This window comes from Silurus meridionalis, chromosome 6 (genome assembly GCF_014805685.1).
Source record: "Silurus meridionalis isolate SWU-2019-XX chromosome 6, ASM1480568v1, whole genome shotgun sequence".
Lineage (NCBI taxonomy): Eukaryota > Metazoa > Chordata > Actinopteri > Siluriformes > Siluridae > Silurus > Silurus meridionalis.
Window position 1 is genome coordinate 18,110,044 of NC_060889.1, and position 19,637 is coordinate 18,129,680.

General features: G+C 41.0%; 1 protein-coding gene across 2 annotated transcripts; it reads left to right on the forward strand.

The window, feature by feature from the left end:
• The first annotated feature begins 972 nt into the window (after positions 1 to 972).
• On the forward strand, positions 973 to 19,051 carry per1b (period circadian clock 1b). Of its 2 annotated transcripts, XM_046851288.1 has the most exons (19): positions 973 to 1,137; positions 3,919 to 4,806; positions 4,928 to 5,181; positions 5,277 to 5,398; positions 5,906 to 6,107; positions 6,400 to 6,594; positions 6,747 to 6,932; positions 8,216 to 8,369; positions 9,810 to 10,053; positions 10,917 to 11,025; positions 11,130 to 11,268; positions 12,378 to 12,496; positions 12,700 to 12,846; positions 13,558 to 13,920; positions 14,927 to 15,762; positions 15,989 to 16,187; positions 16,459 to 16,642; positions 16,843 to 16,993; positions 17,598 to 19,051. In XM_046851288.1, the coding sequence occupies exons 2-19, from the start codon at positions 4,415 to 4,417 to the stop codon at positions 17,892 to 17,894; spliced, it is 4,293 nt and encodes a 1,430-aa protein (XP_046707244.1). In that variant the 5' UTR covers positions 973 to 1,137; positions 3,919 to 4,414; the 3' UTR covers positions 17,895 to 19,051. The 2 variants fall into 2 exon arrangements, with proteins under 2 accessions (XP_046707244.1, XP_046707245.1); XM_046851289.1 differs by lacking the exons at positions 973 to 1,137; positions 12,700 to 12,846 and having other exon boundaries at positions 4,366 to 4,806.
• Positions 19,052 to 19,637: the final 586 nt, after the last annotated feature.

Sequence of the window (19,637 nt, forward strand, 5' to 3'; positions counted from 1 at the left end):
TTCTCCTTTGAATAACATGCTCTAGTATCTGATCACCTTTTTTTTTTAGTTTTCCATCTTTCTTGTACATTCAGGTCTTCTAGCACTGGTTCTCCACTTTCCAAACCAAACATATTTGCCATTCTGAAATCTTATTAGAGTTCGCTGCTTGCTGATTGTATTTTCTCTGCAATTCTGGTTTTGTTTGCTGCATTCTTTATTGACACGTAGCTCATACACATTGTGAAATTATTTCAGGGCAATGGTGCAGCGTAATAGAGCAGCACGATACACGGAGCTACATAAACCTGATACAACAGAGAAGTATTGTACGGAACTAAGAAGTGCAGTCTTTTGTTGACTTTTAATGATCATGAAGTTTGGGTGGAAAACATGGAGAAAATTGCACCTACTGTAGCACTACATTTAAGTAGTGTGATCGATATGGGTAGAATTTTGTTTAGAAAAAAAAACACGTATGGCTACGTGTATTGGTGTGTGTGTGTGTGTGTGTTGTGGCCTATGTGGGAAAAGGTTTGTGTACAAATACATGAAAATTGTACCTTCTGTGTGAGTTGGTAATTCATGTAAAGTGTGTGTGTGTGTGTGTGTGTGTGTGTGTGTGTGCGCGCTCTCTGCTTGTATGTTCTGCAGACTCACGGATGAAAAATGTGTGCGAGAGTTAGAATGGATTGAGAAGAAAGGGTTCGAATGATCTGGGATCGTGTCGGACACACTGACCCTGCTCCACTTACTCACTATTTATTTTCTCATCTGGGAAATAAAAAGCCCTTCTGTGATTGGTTAGTTAGTTCAACCAATCAGCGTTGGCCCAGCCCCGACGGAACCCACCGCTTCGTACACGTGCACGCTGTGTTTACCAGAACGCTGCTCCTCCCCCCTCGCGAGCTTCCGACCAATCAGCGCGCGCGCCGTCCCAAAGCCTTTTACGCAATAGGACGGCGTTGGCGCAGGGGCGGATTAAAACGCCGCTCCCGCTCACGTGGACCCGTGTCTCTCGGTACAGCGAACGTGCGCGCGGCGTCGCAGCCATGGAGAGGAAGTTCTTATCGGCGTTGTTGAGAAGCGCCTGGTTTGGTCAGAAGCCGGAGAGAATGCACGCAGTGCTGTGTTTGTTCTGGTGCACGATGGGCGCATGTAAGTGGTTTCGGTGGGACGTGTTTGTAAACTTGCAGGTGCTTTAGTTTCTAGTTAAGACCTACATGCCTACCTGCTTCCTAGAGATTAAGAGCTTTTGCACGTGATGGAGGAATGACGTGCATGATCAATTGGAGGACACGTGCAAATCAGGCTGTGTCTCCTGATTTCGTCATAAATGTTTATGTAATAAAGCAGACTGATGTTTTTTTTTTCTAATTAGCCCGAACACTGGTTAGCATGCTGAGCAATCTTAGAGCCTACTTCAAAACTGTACATAAACGGTTTAATAGAGAGAGATGCGATTTCCGTCACAGCACACTGAGCTTCCGGTTTATTAATGCTCATATTCATGGCTTTGTTGGTCTTTAATGGCGACTGATCGAGATGCAAAACGCGTTTCTATCAGAAGAGCATCACGACCACACGCAGATAGTGCGTTTGTGCTTATGCGTGTTTTTAAATAAAACCATCTGATTGTGCAAACAAATTTTTGGATACTTTGTATCATCTCAGTTCCTCAAACATTTGCGGAATTTTCCATTCTATATTTTTGGGAGCATATCAGAATCTGGAGTGCATAATAAAGGGGGGACTCATGCTTTATGTATCTCTGATTCTCTCAGTCATGTTTACTCTCTCTCCAGTGTTCTGTATTGTTGAAAATTTATGATCAAACTCTTGATGTCACCCAAATTTTGACTCTGGTTCCTCTCAAGGTTTTTCCTCATAACATCTAAGGGAGTTTTTCCTTGCCACAGTCACCATGGCTGCTCATCAGGGATAAATACACATCACTCACCTTAACTGTTGATTTCTGTAAAGCTGCTTTGAGACAATGTCTGTTGTGAAAAGCGCTATAGAAATAAACCTGACTTGACATGTTTACACATGGCATCTTATCAGATGCAGCTTGTGGTTCTGACACTTACACCTGACTTATTCTTCTGACTTATGATCTTACTGTTGATCATATTTTTAGAGAAATGTATTAATAGCTGGGGGAAAGTCCACACCATACAGTCTAGCTGCTGGAATTAAGAATTTTTAGATGCATGTTTTCCATCACCATTACTTGTTTGTGATACAAGAGTGCACCAGGATTTCCAGGTAAACCACAAGTCAAAAATTCCTGAAACTATCCCATAACTTAAGTCTGTGAAAGAAAGAAGAAATATCTGTGCATATACTTTGACTTTGTTTTTATAGACTTTTAATGGATTTAGCACAGATCACAGTATAACACAAACCTAACAACTTGCAAAGTAATTTTGATCTAGCAAGATTTTGGTATAAACTCGATCTTTGCAACCGTGTCTTTATTGTCCTCTCTTTTGCTCTTCTCCAACTCAAGAAATTTGTAGAAAGAGTATAGTCTGGGATTGTCAAACGACCTTTTTTTTATTTTTTTTTATTTCCTTTAAATCAGTACCTACATAAACCATATAGTAGTAGATGTGGGCAGGTCTGTATTGCAATGAACAATGTATATAAAATTTCAAAACTCAAAGATAAATCTCAATAATGCACAGGAGTGCCTAATCAAAAAAGGGGGAAATAAAAAATAAAAAAAAGCTATGTCTTCGTTGCACTACCGCTCTTTTCATGTACATCCCTCAACATTTAGTTGCTGAGGTAACCAGTGAGGATTGTGGCTGCAAGTATGTGGATACCTGCAGAAAAAAAAAAAAGAACAGTTTGTTTCCATGATGATCAGGGTCACAGTTTTTGCACTTGTTTATCATGATTTTTAACAAGTCTTATAATATTCCCTTGGAAATCAAGTCCACAGACTGCAGGTTCCAATAAGCAATAATCTTCGAGCCAAGCAGTACTCGTGATGTAACCTACCGAAAACCTCTGTGGGTGGATCTCTAACACTGGTATAAAGTAAATATCTATGTGGATGGCTGCATTGTAAATAAGTTAACCCTAAAATAAGCATCGTCAAAAACAGCAAGAAAAATCCTTCATAACATCAGCAGTGATCCAAGACGCGAGAATGACACACACACACACAAAAAAAAAACGCAACTTCATGCTCTGTGTACCAAAGATCTTAAGAGATTAGACATTTCCACAAAAGACATATCGAGATAGACCTTTAGAAATACCTGTTCCAATACTGTAGGAATCTCACTGTAAGAATACAGTTTGGTGAAATAAAAAAAATGGTGTGTGTGTGTGTGTGTGTGTGTGTGTATATAAGATTCAGACTTGGTGATAATTTAATGCAACCAAAGAAAGAGGTTCTATTGATTCATCATATTTAAACATTGATTAGTCTTTGACTGACAGGCTGTACACAGAGTCCTAAGTGAATATGAGAACATTTTATTCAGAGATTTGTGTAACTTTTCACAATGGCAGATCAGCTCCTGGGTTGTGGCAGATTAAACACATAAATATTTAGAATTGTGTTTGAAGGAATGGCAGAGATCAGAGTTTTTTTATGCGGAGAGACCCAGACATGTCTGACGACGAGGTTAGGGCTAAAGGACAGCTTTAATAATTATTATTTTTGTTGCAGTAAGATAAATACGATGACTAAAAGAGCGACTTTTTGCTGTGATTGCAGTCTTGACTGTCATTTTGTGTAATTGCCTGTGTAAACGTAAGCGTTTCCAAAGGACCTGTAACGCGCTTGTTTACGAACACGTACCTGCGCGCTTGATGAAACCGCTTATGAAATGATGAAAGTAATCAGAATGATTCAAGAGCAAGACCAAATGTTATGTTCAGATTCTTTTCTTTTGAATTGACCCTTTTTTTTCTTCCCAGCTTCTAGAAAAAAGGATATAGGACCAGAGCGAGCAGGAAAAAAGGATAAGAAGAACAAACAGATTCTGAAAATGGAGAGCTGAGTCTTTCAGATGCGTTGTTTTTTTTCTGCTGCTTTTTCTGTTTCACACACTTTGCGTCCATCTGCCAGCAAGACTGCATCCAAGACTGTTTCATAAGCAGCCTTTTTGCCTGCATGTTGTTTGGCCTTAAGTGTTTCTGAAGTTATCTGTGTGTTTACTTCTTGCTCACACGAAAGTGATAGTCGCAGTTCATCGGCGTTCACCCAAGAGGCTGACAATTGCAGGTTTTCCACTTTTAATACGATTAAAGCTCGTAAAAAAGGCAAAATATTTGATATTTCACACACACACTTACATGAAGATTCAACCCAAAATGATTCACCTGTACAGTTCCTGCAGCCCAACCTAGTTAAATTCTGTTGATTTTTCAAGCGGAATTGGTGAGACATTTCACCAGGTATTCTCACCATACTATGAGTAATGACAGCTCAGACTCCACCCCCAGCAATGTTCCTAGAATGGGAGCTGGAGGGGCCGAGGAGGAAGAAATAGTGGTTGCACAGACCGGCTCACCGGCCATGAGTGGCATTTCGCCATCATCCGATTCAGCCAATGGCAGGACAGGATCATCTTCAGGAGGTGAGTCAGGACCCACAGGGTTATCCAGTGATAACCGAGGGCCAAATTCGGATGACATGGATGCACTATCGAGCGGCAACGACTCCGGAGAAAGGGAGAGTGAAGGAGGACTGGAGCGAGAGAACGGCTCCAGGGGAAGGCAGTCCATGCGAAGTTACCAGAGCTCCTCAAGTCATAATGGCAAAGATTCTGGCATGATGTTAGAGACAACTGAGAGCAACAAGAGGTGAGAGATGTTTAATGTCAGATACAGACATAGAGCAAAGAAAGTTATGTTAAATGGACCTTATTATCATGAACCATGTATGTACTCTGTCTTTCTATTTACTTGTGTTACTTCATCCTAGTTCAAATTCCCAGAGTCCGTCTCCTCCCAGCAGCTCACTGGCATACAGTTTGTTGAGTGCAAGCTCAGAGCAGGACCCTTCATCCACCAGTGGCTGCAGCAGTGAGCAGTCAGCTCGTGTGCAGACCCAAAAAGAGCTGATGAGGGCACTGAAGGAACTCAAGATTCGTCTGCCTGCAGAGAGGAAAACCAAAGGACGCTCCAGCACCCTCAACGCCCTCAAATACGCACTAAACTGTGTTAAACAAGTCCAGGGTGAGGGGACAAGCATGACTCTATGACAGTGTGGGCTCTAGTTTACCCTGCTTTAAAAAAAAATATTATTTATCTATCTTTGCTTTCCCCCCCAGCCAATCAGGAGTATTATCACCAGTGGAATGTTGAAGAGTGTCATGGATGCAGCCTGGATCTTTCCACATTTACCATAGAAGAGCTCGATAACATTACCTCAGAATATACGCTGAAAAACACAGTACGTGCCCACACACAACGTCCATTATTCTCCCTTTCTTGATCATTTTGATAATGTATATGCTCTCTCTCTCTCTCTCTCTCTCTCTCTGTCTGTCTGTCTTTCACTTCTTTATTCTAAAGGCTATAACTCCTAGTTTATATAGTTTCATACAGTGCTCGAATTTGGGGGGGGCATAAGGGAACTTCCGTCCAGTTTTATTTTTATGCCGTACCATGCTGCAGCATGAGCAGCAGTGTGATAGATGTAACGGCTGTCATCATGCGTCTCAGAGAAATCATGTTGGCCTTCACTCTTTCTAGTTGGTAGTTGTATGATTAAAGAGAGTTTGTGGCTGTTGGGGGAACTGTCAAGAGACCATATCGAGTGTGTACGAGCACACTTAATGACTTGTCAACTTCTGAAATATCGCATTTTACGTAAAAAAATAAAGATGTAATAAAAATGTAGCAGTGTAACATGGTAACCGTCAAATCAGAATTTCAGGCATTTTCTTCCTCCTTGTAGGATACATTCTCTATGGCCGTGTCATTCCTGTCGGGGAAGGTTGTTTACATCTCGCCGCAGGGTTCGTCTTTGCTGCGAAGTAAACCGGAGAAGTTGCAGGGGGCGCTCTTTTCAGAGCTCCTCGCCCCTCAGGACGTCAGCACTTTCTTCAGCAGCACTGCCCCCTGCAGATTACCACCATGGGCATCCTGCATCGGATCTGGTGCGTGGGGGGGGTGTCTCTGTTTGTGTATTCGTGTTGATTTTAGTCTTGTAATTTTCTAATTAACGAAGCCTGAGCATCTATTTGGTATGTGGAAGCTTTGCATAGATGTCCAGTGGAAAATATTTCCTGCACACGAGGCTGGAAATGTTTAGAATGGATTTAATCACTGTTAAAATGTAAATGCAGCCATGTAATTGTATTTATAATGAATGTAATGAATGAATTGTAAGCATGGGCATGTTAAGAAATAACCGTTTTTTTTTTTTTTTTTGGTATGTGTGTGTTGTAGCATCCCATGCTGTAGAGTACACCAAGGAGAAGTCCATGTTCTGCAGAATCAGCGCAGATGGCTCTTCCAGTGGAGACATGCGATATTACCCGTTTAGACTGACCCCTTACCTGCTTACACTTCGAGACTCTGACACTGCAGACCCCCAGCCCTGCTGTCTGCTCATCGCTGAGAGAGTGCACTCTGGATACGAGGGTAAGACACACACCCTCTTCCCCTTATTACTGAGTTACATAAGCATGACTTCAGCAGTAAGTTGCTGCACAGGAGTAGATCCACATATTGCAGTGACTCGATTTGTTCTCGCACCTTTTCTCTAACTAAACCTCTTTTCCTCTCTCCCCCAGCTCCTCGCATTCCTCCAGACAAGCGTATCTTTACCACCAGTCACACGCCCAGCTGCCTCTTCCAAGAGGTTGATGAGAGAGCTGTGCCGCTGCTAGGTTATCTGCCTCAGGACCTGGTGGGATCCCCGGTGCTGCTCTGTCTACACCCAGAGGACCGACCAATGATGGTGGCCATTCACAAAAAGAGTGAGTCTTCTCTCTTTCACTTTTTCCTCTGTGTTCTTTTTTGTTCCCCCTTGTGTTCCTGTTAAAATTTCACCGACCAGGAAATCGCCCGGACCACCGCCTAGAAAAGTGCTCAGCTCCACTCCTAAAAATAAACACGCCATGCACGTACTGTATGTACTCACTTACTTTGATAGGAACACCTGCTTATTTATGCGATTATCTAATCAGCCAGTCACGTGGCAGCAACACAATGCATTCAATAATCTACAGAGAGGACAAAAGCTTCAGTTATAGTGTACTTTAAACACAATAATAAAGAAAAGGTGTGATCTCTGTGACTTAAGCTTTGCAAATACAAAGAGATCAACAGTTTCTGAAATAATAAAACCAAGCCATCTGCCGCCAATGTCCATGCCACAGAAAGTCATAAATAATTTCCACATTTTGATGTTTGATGTGAGTATTAACTGAAACTCTTCACGTGTCTGTTTTTCCCTTTGTGTTGCGCTGCTGTTACACGGTTACATAACAGCATACGTGTGTAGGTGTTTTTAATATAGTGGACACCTCAGTTTTTAAAAGAGAGTATGAGGACAGTGGTTAGAAGAAATTATGATTCACCTGCAGACAGAAGAGTCCCCTTACTAGTATTTAAAATCGCTTATTTGATAGACATGCATAGGAAATATAGTTTTCTGGGTGTAGTGCATTTGCATAATACAAATATTATTATATAAATATATATATTTAAAGATAGATCCTGATTAAAACAAAATAGACAGGATGTAAGGGAGACTAATCCAGAGCATCATCACCGTCTCTGTAAAAGCATCTTTTTTAGCCAAGAACGGTGAGCTATGAGAACTGTGCAGACCTTCAAGTAGCAAGTTCACATAGGATTTTTACAGATTGGTCAAAAAATACACAAAAAGGAGTCTCGTTCCTCTTATGTAACTCAGTTGATTATCATGATGTGTTGTAACATCAATAACTAAATGTCACACACAAACTTTGCCTATATAGAATTTATCATCCATTTTGATCTTTAGATGAGTGCAAATAAGGGTTTGTTTTCCATGCACAGTTTCTTAAAATGTTTTAACACACCTGAATATAATTTCTTATGTTTGTTATCTGAGATTTGTTGATTTATAATAGCCAAATGACACTTAACAGATTGTTTGTGATTGCCTGTTAGGAAAGGAAAGCGTGTACGTTTGTGGTTTGTTTGGTTGTTGTTGTTTTTTTACATTTACATGAAATTTTAATATTATTTATCATTTAAACATTTTTTTCTGTAGTTCTGCAGTTTGCAGGGCAGCCGTTTGAACATTCTCCATTGCGAATGTGTGCTCGGAATGGGGAGTATCTGACGATAGACACCTCCTGGTCCTCCTTTGTTAACCCTTGGAGCAGGAAGGTGGCGTTTATCGTGGGCCGCCACAAAGTCAGAACGTAAGGGCTTCAGCATGCTCAAAAATGTCTATGACTACCTTGAAAAAGTTTAGATTACTGATGAAATACGATGGTGCTAATTAAAATGTATAAAAATTGCAATTCATACTGGATACACTAAAAATGTACAGAAATGCCCGTGTGAATTAAATTTAAATTATTGTAGTAGTATACATGCATACTATAAATATGCATACAGCTTTCTCTCATTTGAGTAATCAGATTCCACATACCTGTGATTTTTCAGCACATTGAAAAGGCCTGATGTACACAAAAGGTCAAAACTCAGATACTTTTGTCCTTGCGGGGACATTGGGACTTGCCCAAGAAATTGAAAATCATCAGCATGTGCATCCTACATGCACGTACACCCACAGCCATCCGCAATGTTCATCACGATTCACCCACATCAACCACTCAGTAACACATGCAATACCATGTGCAGCTCTCTAGACAAACATAGACACAGTGTTGATGTTTCCCACAGCATTATTTCCTTACCCCCTCTGTCATGCATTATGTCATCCCCCAGACAGCTTGACTCCATAATCTTGTCCTAATATACCTTGACTCATACACTGTTCCAGTCTTACATACGAAAACACACGATTCCCCCTTTTGACTTGCAACTTTCACATGGTTATGTAAACAGTCTCCCTTTTTCTTTTGTCCACCCACACAAGCATCTCAATCCTCTTTACACAGCAAGCATACAGATATTAAAGTGTCGGTGTTGTTTATTATGATAGTAATGTATCCTATTTAATAATCAGTTCAGGTGCACATAACTGTTGTCCATGGGCTTCACATACACTATATGGACACAAGGATTGGGTCACCTGACCTTTCCTGCTATATGCGTTTCTTCTCCAAACTGTTACAACAAATCTGGAGGCACACAGTTGTATAGATGTCTTTGGATGCGCTATAATACAATTTAGCATTCACTTGACCCTGAGCTCTTTTAAGATCTGGTTTACATGATATGGATTGGAAGCTCTTGTGTAGCCTGCTATAGAGCTCTCATCTCATCCCTACTGAACACCTTTGGGATGAAATGGAACATTGACTGAACCTCAGGCCTCTTCACCCTACATCAGTGCCTGCCTTTTATAATACCCTTAGAGCTGATAAACACACATCCATTAGCACACTTCAAAATCTAGTGCAACATCTTCCCAGAAGAGTGGAGGAAATTATAAGAGCAAATCGGGACTAAATGTTTAAGAATGAAGTTTACCCTTGTTTTAGATCTCTTTTTTTGGAGAGCATTTGTAGATGAATTACAGAAATCAGTTCTGAATCTGAGGAAAATAATTTTTTGGAAGCTCAACAATCTGTCATACATTCATGTGTCCATGTTTGATATGTTGGTCTGCAAAGAACACATATGTCTTTTTCCTGTGTGACTACCTTGTTTTTTTTTTTTTGTTCCTTTAGCTCTCCACTGAACGAGGATGTGTTTACTCTGCCAAGAGTTCTCGAAGAGAGCACCGTGACACCAGATATCGCACAACTCAGCGAGCAGATACACCGGCTCCTGGTTCAGCCTGTACACAGCAGCAGCTCACAGGGCTACGGCAGTCTGGCAAGTAACGGCTCCCACGAGCTGCAACCCAGTGCCACTTCATCATCAGAGAGCAACGGCACCACTATGGAGGACCCGGCTCAGCTTCACAAACCGGTCAGCACACGCATACACACTGGGGCCCAAAATGGGTGTAAATCAGTCTATTTTTTCCGAGCTACATGTAAACCGGTCAGCATGCACATTATACCCTAAGATATGTCTAATCTATTACATTTGTGAGATTTGGACAGCAGGTTTGAACAGTTTAATAGGCAAATTAATTGCTTTTGCAATATGAAAAAATAAACAGATCACACTATCTTTATTACAAATTAGACCCAGTTTAGGAGTTGATGAGGATCGAATAAACGTAGATTTGTGAGGTTCTGTCGTGAGGTGAAATTTGGCCTTCGGGTAGAAATTGAATATGATAACATACACAGACTACACAAAAACTTTACAGTCAAAATGCTGTAGATCTAAACGACTCAAAAATGTCCTCGTCAAGATCATATTCAATTTTACTCTCATAATACGCTCAGTTTATTTTAATTGTTATTAAGCCCTCACTTGGACAGTGGTTCATCAAGTAGATGAGTCTGTAAGGAAAACATGGGTTCCTGGTTCAGTCTATTGGGGGGGAAAAAGAAAAAAAAAATGTGCTTGTGCCAAAAGAGCATTAACGCCGTAAGCAAGACATTGTGCAGCCATCGTTTCTCAGAAGGCTGAATTTTAATATATATCTCTGCCTGTGGATATGAGTGAAATTTCTCATCGTTCAGTTAATTTCACTATGCTAATTTTGGAATAGCTGTTATTCATCTGTGGCGATCGAAATTACCTTTTGGTTAAAAAGTTAAAACACATTCAGTGCTTGCTTAAAAATTTCAAATGTAAAGAGAGATAAAGAGTAGCATATTAAATCCCACAGTGAGCTAGTTCTTAAGGTTTCATATGTCTGTCTTCTATTTGAACAGATGACCTTCCAGCAGATCTGTAAAGACGTGCACATGGTAAAGACAAGCGGCCAACAAGTGTTTATCGAGTCCCGTAACCGTCCCCCTCCTAGAAAACACACTACCACAGGTACATAGAAAACTGATGCTATCATCTACAACATAACCTGTGAGAGATTTTCTGCACGTTTTTGTTCAGCAGTTGCTTATAAAAAAAATGCCTTTTTTGAACAGCTTCCTTGCGAGCTGTAGTGGACACTGTGCCAGATGTGGCTCCACCTTCAAAGGATCCGATCCTCTCTCAGCTGGTGAGGAAGGACCCTCCCAGTGCGTACTCTTACCAGCAAATCAACTGCCTGGATAGCATTATACGGTAAGTGTGTGCAGTCAGATGTGTGTGTTCCTGTTTCTATGACACATCTAAAGTGTGTAAAGCAGCCGATGTGCAGGGAGGCATGCTAATGTAGTCTGCAAATTTATTTCTAACAAACAGCACCTGTCTTCTCCTGTTTTTCCTCTAATACCACTGTAACAGCCCTCGTGTGTTTGTTTTTTTTTTTTTTTTTTCTTTTTTGGACCCGTTAAATAGATAAGGTTTGATCTGTAAATCAATTCCTGGTGGGTTTCATAAGTTCTGAATACTTTGTGTGAACATGGCAATTTAAAGTTGATTGTAAATATTTTCCAAAGGCATAAGTTAGCCTGCAATGCATTTTGGGATGCAGGCAGTATATTTTAATGCCAATTCAGCATGAGATAACAGAAGAACTGCAATATAAAGTTGTCTAGATATACACTACAAGGACAAAGGTATTGGGACATTTGACTTTTCTAACCACATGTTAGGTGGCATTAAAGTTCCCCTTCACTTGAACAACAGGGAAAGGGTTGGTTCTCCATGGCAACGCCCCTGTGCATGAAACCAGCTCCATGAAGATATGGTTTACATGGGTTGTCTTCCAGGATTTGGAGTGACCTGCTTTAGAGTTTTGACCTCAACCCTATTTGAACACCTTTGGGATGAATTTGGAATGCTGACTTCACACCAGTCTGAATAAGGGAATCTGCTAAATGCCATAAAAATACCCCAGGCCTCCCATTCTACATCAGTACCTGACTTTACTAATGCCTTTGTGGCTGAATAACCACATCTCAAAATCTAGTGGAAGAAGGGGCTGCAGGGACTAAATTTTAAATGGGATGTACATATATTGAATGCGCTTAAGAACACGATGATGTACGATTACTCAGGAACAATATGGGTTATAAAAATACTGATTATTTACTAGTATTTATTGCAGTGAATGTTCTTTTGTCCCACCCACTCTTTAGCGTATGGTTTTTGTTTTTTAATCGTTCAAATGTGGAATAGAATCAGACCAAATATAAAACAGATCAACAGTCACCGATGCAGACTGATGAGTAAGAAAGCAAGATAACGGTTTTGTGTGTACAATAACAGTGCGGGAATTCTGTCCGTAGGTATTTGGAGAGCTGCAATGTCCCAAACACAGTTAAAAGGAAGTGTGGCTCCTCCTCCTGTACTGCATCATCTACTTCTGATGATGATAAGCAGCAGGACACCCCCAGCAACCCTAAAGGTAATCATCGTGCCTCACCCAGTGCTCTTGATTCACACTATGATTTAGAAAGAGAAGTTTTTTAAAAAAAAAGACAAATAGGGTATGAAAGAATGTGCAATTTATAATTTGGAGTATCGTCGGTGTGTGTGTGTATGCGTGGCTGTTTGTGTGTGCGTGTGTGTGTGCCTGTGTGTGATTGTTTGTGTGTGGGCGTGCTCTAGGTCCATCAGTAGCTCTGGTTAGTGAGAGTACGCCACTGCCAGCCCTTACTTTACACAGTAAGGCAGAAAGTGTAGCATCAGTAACGTCCCAGTGCAGTTTCAGCAGTACCATTGTCCATGTGGGAGACAAGAAACCCCCAGAGTCAGGTGAGCCGTTGTACTGTACGTATTATGTGTATGACTGTGTCGTTCTGTGTAGTCATGACATGTTAAATACTCTTTGGAATAATTTATATGTGCAATTTCCTACACTTTGATGCATGTATGATAACCATGGTCACGAATAAACACTGCACATCTATTTCATGCAGTACCGGCATAAATAGAAGGGGGCAGTAGAGAGCCATGTAAAGCCGTGTTTGCTCCTGAATAATGTTTTATCCTAAATCACATTCTTGTATACAACTTTAGTCTATTACTGAGTGATAACAGTAGCCGTATCTTTCTATTACTGTTTTTGATAGAATTTTTCCGAACCCCCTTAAACCTATAGAAAGTCTGATTTGTGTATTTATTAGATTAGTAAATGTTTTTGAATGTACATTATCGTTTTTTGAATTAAGATGCATTAATTACATTTTAAAGGGTAAACTGAGCTCATCGGTCTGTTTAATGTAGCTATAAGTACAAATTTCTAAGCATTTGTAGTCCGACATGGAAACCAATTGGACCAAGATATTTTGGCTCTAGTGCACCATCTAGTGGACAGTGCTTTTAATTCTTCAGTTTTACCTAAGTAGAGATTGTGAGTAATTCGAGGTAGCAGCTGTGCACGTTCATGTACGTATGATGAAAATGAAGTATTTTTTTTGCACCTTTTTAAGATTTTTTTAATAGACTCTTATTGTTTTCTCTCAGACATTGTAATGGAGGAAGCCCCTACAACTCCTGTGCCTGCTCCTCCTGTCCTTCATACCCTTCCACCTCCACCTCCTCCTCCATCACCTCCTCCCCTTGCCATTGCAGCAGCTCCATCTTTGGCCCCTCCCCCAACTCCACCAAGCCCTGCTGTTACACCTGAGAGAGATGGAGGCAGGAGAGCAGGAGGAGGAGCAGGAGGAAGTGGAGGAGGAAGGCTGGGACTGACCAAAGAGGTGCTTTCTGCACACACTCAGCAAGAAGAACAGAACTTCATGTGTCGCTTTAGGGATCTGAGTCAGCTAAGAGTGTTCGACCCAGCTTCAGTACTTCGGCGGCACACTACCACACCGATCACCAGAGGTACGGTTAAGAGGGTACAGATACAAGTACCTGCATACACAACGAAGTGGGATTTACACACAATCCAATTCACATTACTTATTCACAAGTAATGCTTCTGAATATCAGGTTTACACATGTAATCAACACAATGCATTTTTTTAACACAATTTATAGATTTTTTTTTTTTTTTTTACTGCTCCTTAAGTGCACTGCAACAGTTCATGTGGGGGTCATAACAGCAGGATATTAAAAGGAGAATGCATTAGAGTATTCAGAGATGTTTACCATCTTCTCATCCTGGAACGTTTTTGTTCATCATACCTTTAGTCTGAAACAAGATCAGTGAACTTAAAAGCCTGGCAAAGAATTTGGGTTTATCGCTTCATGGTCTTGTATCTAAATGGTAGTAAATGCTTCTGTGTAAATTGCGGCTGGTGTACTTACAGGGTTACGTCAAACATTTCATTCCCATTTGGATTCTTTGGATATTTTTAATGGGTGATTTTAGTCATACCTTTCTAAAACTGGACCTCCAGCCACTCCACCAACACATTAAATGTCACACTAGAGATGGCAATTTTGGATCACTGCTACAGTCCAATAAAAATGTCTTTCCCACCACAGCGTGCGCATCTCTGATGCTCCAATCATGCCTACTTTTCTATGCTAACAGACAAATAAGACTCAAATAAGATGCTCAAAAAGCACATAGCACATAGCGTGCATAGTTACCACAGATTTTTAACAATACCTTTAACAAATAAGTCTCAGGCCAAAGAAGCATATGAAGCCCTATAAGGCAACCTTGGTGGGAAATCATATAGATGGGGTATATGATTTATATGATTTCCCACCAAGGTTGCATTACAGGGCTTCAAATGCTTCTTTGGCCTGAGACTGAACCTGGTGTGGCACGGCTTCCACACATGCACCCCTCACTGGTGCTCTTATGTCTAAAGTCATTTTAGAAACATCTCTCCATCTGTCTTAAAATTCCCCCTTTGTTTCTCTTTATCTCTCTTAGGTGCACGATGTTCACGCGATTACCCCGCACACAGTAGTCGTCGACGTGGTCGAGGGGGGAAAAGATTGAAACATCAGGAGACGTCAGAGCAGGAAAGCTCTTTAGGCCAGTCAGGCCTAACAGGAAGCCTCTCTACAGGTGCCCCTGCACAAGAGGGAGCACCTAACCCTTCCTTCCCTCTGGCTCCACCAACGACCTCATCATCATGGCCTCCTTCAGTGGGCTCCCAAAATAGTTTGCCCTCTGTGCCCTATCCACCAGGCATGCTGCCCCTTTATCCACTTTTCTCACCTCTCTCTCATCCCATCACTGACCCATCTATGCATACTGGCCTTCGCTTTCCCATTCAGAATCCTCAGGTAGGGTCTCCCATGGTCCACCCCATGATGGCGTTGGTACTTCCCAACTACATGTTTCCTCAAATTGGCACAGCCTTGGCCCAGCCTGGTACCGCAACTATGCCCCAACCCTTCTACAACCCCAATGTGTCATTTCACTACCCCACAGCCGGCACTGCCCCGCCAGCACCGACTCAAACAGTAACAGCGGCCCCACAAAACCCATCCCGCTGTAGCACACCTCAGTCCTGCAGCCAGAGAGAAGGAGGAGTAGAAAGAGAAGGGACAGAGTCACCCCTCTTCCAATCCCGTTGCTCCTCCCCTCTGAATTTGCTTCAGCTGGAGGAGTCACCAACCAGTCGGCTTGAGGCAGCAACTGCATTGGCGTTCGGGGAACGGCAAACCACACCTTCTACAGGTGGACAAGGAGGCGGGGTTGGTGGTCCAGCAGTGGCCAATCAGAGAAGCCCAGCAGAAGAATCCAAAGAGAATGAAAATGTGAGAGGAGTTATGCTGTTTATATGCAATTTTGAATAAAATGGGAAAGTTTTTTAAATAATGTTTGGACTAAGATTTAGAAGTGATAAAATTATATCAGAAGTTATAATATTAAGTCTGCTTCAATATAGAATTTATTATTTATTAGAGCATGCACTTGTATTTAGTGTAATGTGGCCTTTTTTTTCCCTTTAACTTACTCAGTAGAAACTATTTCTCTTCTCAGGGAGAAGCCAACGAATCCAATCAGGATGCCATGTCCTCCTCCAGTGATCTGCTTGACCTGCTGCTGCAGGAAGACTCGCGATCAGGCACAGGCTCAGCTGCCTCAGGCTCTGGATCCTCGGGTACAGGGTCCTCAGGATCTGGCTTGGGTTCCTCAGGGTCTGGCTCCAATGGATGCAGCAGCTCTGGAAGTGGAACCAGTAAGTAATGCTTGAAAATAGAAGTGATTTCTGTAATATATATATGGTAACAATGGTTGGAAAATATGAATTACTTTCATTACTTATTTATGATACCACTTTTAACACTTTTTGATATCAGGCTGATGTTTGATATGGTAGATTTGGTTTCTGCCCATCATGCCATGGTCAAGGATTTGCTGAATAAAAAAAATTAAACTGTTTATTGCCATGGCATTAATTAGATACTGTTAAAACCACGGAATTACATGGTGTCTCGCTTCCCCAACAGGGAGCAGCCACACGAGCAAGTACTTCGGCAGCATAGACTCGTCGGAGAATGACCACTCTCGTAAGCAGACAGCTGGGGGCAACGGAGAGGCGCAGTTCATCAAGTGTGTGCTGCAGGATCCTATATGGCTGCTTATGGCCAACACAGACGAGAAGATCATGATGACTTATCAGCTGCCCATCAGGTTGAAAAAAAAAAAACCCATATAAACACAAATGTCAAGGTCGATGCAGAGGTGTTAGCAAATGCAAAACCTGTGCTCATTTAAAATCTTTATTAATTATTTTAAGACGTGTACCCATGTTACATATTTAACAGTTTGTACCTATACTTTATGCTAGAAAGTTGATTATATATTAAATGGCTTTTATTTGTATGTGACAGAGACAGAGACACTGTACTGAGCAAGGATAGTGTTGCATTGAAGGCCATGCAGAAGCATCAGCCGCGTTTTACCGAGGAGCAGAAGAGGGAGCTGAGTCAGGTTCACCCCTGGATCCGCACGGGACGCCTGCCACGTGCCATCAATATATCCGTGAGTTGCAATCAGGAAATCTGGTTTGGGCATTTAAATCAGCACTTCTCTCATAACAGTTTGTCAGTCATGATTAAGAAAGTGAAAGAGTTTGTGTAATTGTCAAAAAAGTCTAAAGTGCTTTAAGGATTCACTGAAGCTATGTTAAAGGAAAAAAAATAAGAGGTTATAAATGTTTTTTTTATTATTTCCCATGAAATACTTTAAGTGATGTTTTAATTTGTGTGATATTGTTATAACCTACCTTGAAGAGGTGTCACTTTATAATGGACAAAAAAAATCATATATAAAACTGGCAAACTTTTGACATATTCTATTGGGATAATTTCTGACCCTTGTATTATTTTTGAATATAAAATGCAGTAGATCATTAAAATACTATCCTTAGTGTCCATCATAATAAAAATGCAAAAGTTCTAAAAATAGATTTAGCTTGAGCGACAAAAAGCCTCTCAATAGATAGATAGATAGAACTTTATTGAAGTGCATATAGAATATAATAATTATAAAAAGATATTAAAAGAAATATATAAAAGAATATTCTGTTGTATTGTCCTTCATGCTCTGAAGGCAAATTTGCTCTGTCTTTCCCTTTTTATCGCAGGGATGTGTTGGCTGCAAATCTCCTCCTTCAGTGCTTCCCACTGCCCCGTTTGACGTGGAGCTCCATGAAATGGAGCTGTGCAGTGTGCTCGACGTGACAGAAGATGGCGCCAGCGGTGAGAAACGCATGCAGCCAGACACAGCCATGGATGAAAGAGAGGCAGAGGGAGAGCCAAAGCATCAGATGGATGAAGACGAGGAAGAGAAAAGACTGGTCAGAATCAGCGATCAGGAAATGACAGTTGAGGAACAGGAGGAGGATGGGAAAAGAGTCCATTTGACTAATATAAGACGCTGATATGGTCCTGTTAGGCCAAGACTGGAGCGGAAAATGAATTCATTTTCACAGGTGATGATGTCAGCACTGGGATATTGACGGAAGACCTTCAGCACTAACAGCCAAGTGAATTGACTTTTGGGCACAGTTGTTCTTTTTCAGAAAAGATGTAAATAAATAGAGAACGCTGCGAGGTTTACCAATGACACTGTGGAGGGTGGGATTATGTTTTAGGCTCTTAAACTGTAATGATCTGTTTTTCTATAAGTAAAAAAATACAGTATTTATTTGTATATCTGAATGCAGGTCAGGTGAGTAACCTGCAAAGGCTGACAGATGAATGTCTGGGGGTGGGGGGGACACTTTAATGTAAGACTTTGACACCACTGCTCTGCACACTGCCCCGGTTCGCTTTTAGATAACGCCACTGTGGATGCTTTGACTTGTTAGGTCCTTTCAGTTGTTTGATTCATTTACAATGAGAAGAAGCCACAGGACTGCATATTGCTATGTAGCCAAGACCTGCTAGAACGATTACAGCGTTTCTAAAACGTAGATTTCTGTAGGAATATATACGAGCAAACATATGCAGGCTTCGGGTCAGAATCACTGCCTTTTCGCAGATGTTCGATCTGCAGTTTACATGTGCGTTTAGACCAAATTTCACAGGTTGATTTATTTTTTGGAGGTTCATTAGTATTTTTATACATTATTGGTGTAGTATTCTGTCCAAAAATTTGTACTATTTGCAATGCGTGTTTTTAATCAACAAGGATTGCCCATATACAAAGTTCAAAGATCTTGTAGCCAGTGGTATCCTCAGTAACAGAGGTGCATGATGGGTAGGAGATTGTATGAGCATGGTGGACAGTCATACGGCATAAAAAAAACAAAAAACAGCAGTGCTTGTGTGGTCCTGTTTTCACTATAGTGTCTCGCCGAAGTTATATGTGCTTGGCAATCAGAGAAGAAAATGATAGGCTTCGTAAACACCAGTACTTGTACAGAGCGCTTAGGACCGAGCAGACAATCTCTAACACCCTTCTCATTTCTGTGTCATTCTGTTTTAATAATGTAGTACTCAGCTTTAGTTGTCACAAGTGGATTCTAAATATTTTTGTGAATTTCTTTGTATGAATAAAAAAATAATTCAATAAAATGAAAAATTCTCCCTTTCATTGCATGGTGACATTTCTCCAGACAAATTCACTAGCAGGCTCTCGGAGTGGAAGTTAAATGTTTTATTTTAATTGTATCCCAAACCTCAGTCATTTTTAGGTTAAGGCAAGAATGTGGCCCGAGCTTTAAAAAGGTCCTGACGTGGCCACACGGTGGTTTTACCAGGCACAAACACTGCGACATGAACGACGCACACATACACAGAGCTGTCTTGCATTCACATTTCATTTTGTGTGCAATGTGCGCATGAAGACGGACACATACAAATGAAAATGATTGTTATAGAGGTGGAAAAGTCAGAAAGGCAGGTTAAAGAAGATGCTTGGTGTGTGTTTTTCTTTCTAATGTGAACTTTGCATCAGAAGCATGCAGGTCTCAGGTTCCTGTGTGAAAAACATTACTACTAGTCACTACTAATGTGAATAAGCAATGGATTAATCATCAATCACGTTTATTTTACTATGTGGGTTTGGAGAAAATATATATTTGTGGGTTTTCTCTGTCTTTCTGAAGGTGCAAGTGTCCAGTAGCAGGGCAGTTAATCATATAGGAATTTTTCTCCAACATACAAAAATCATTTAATAC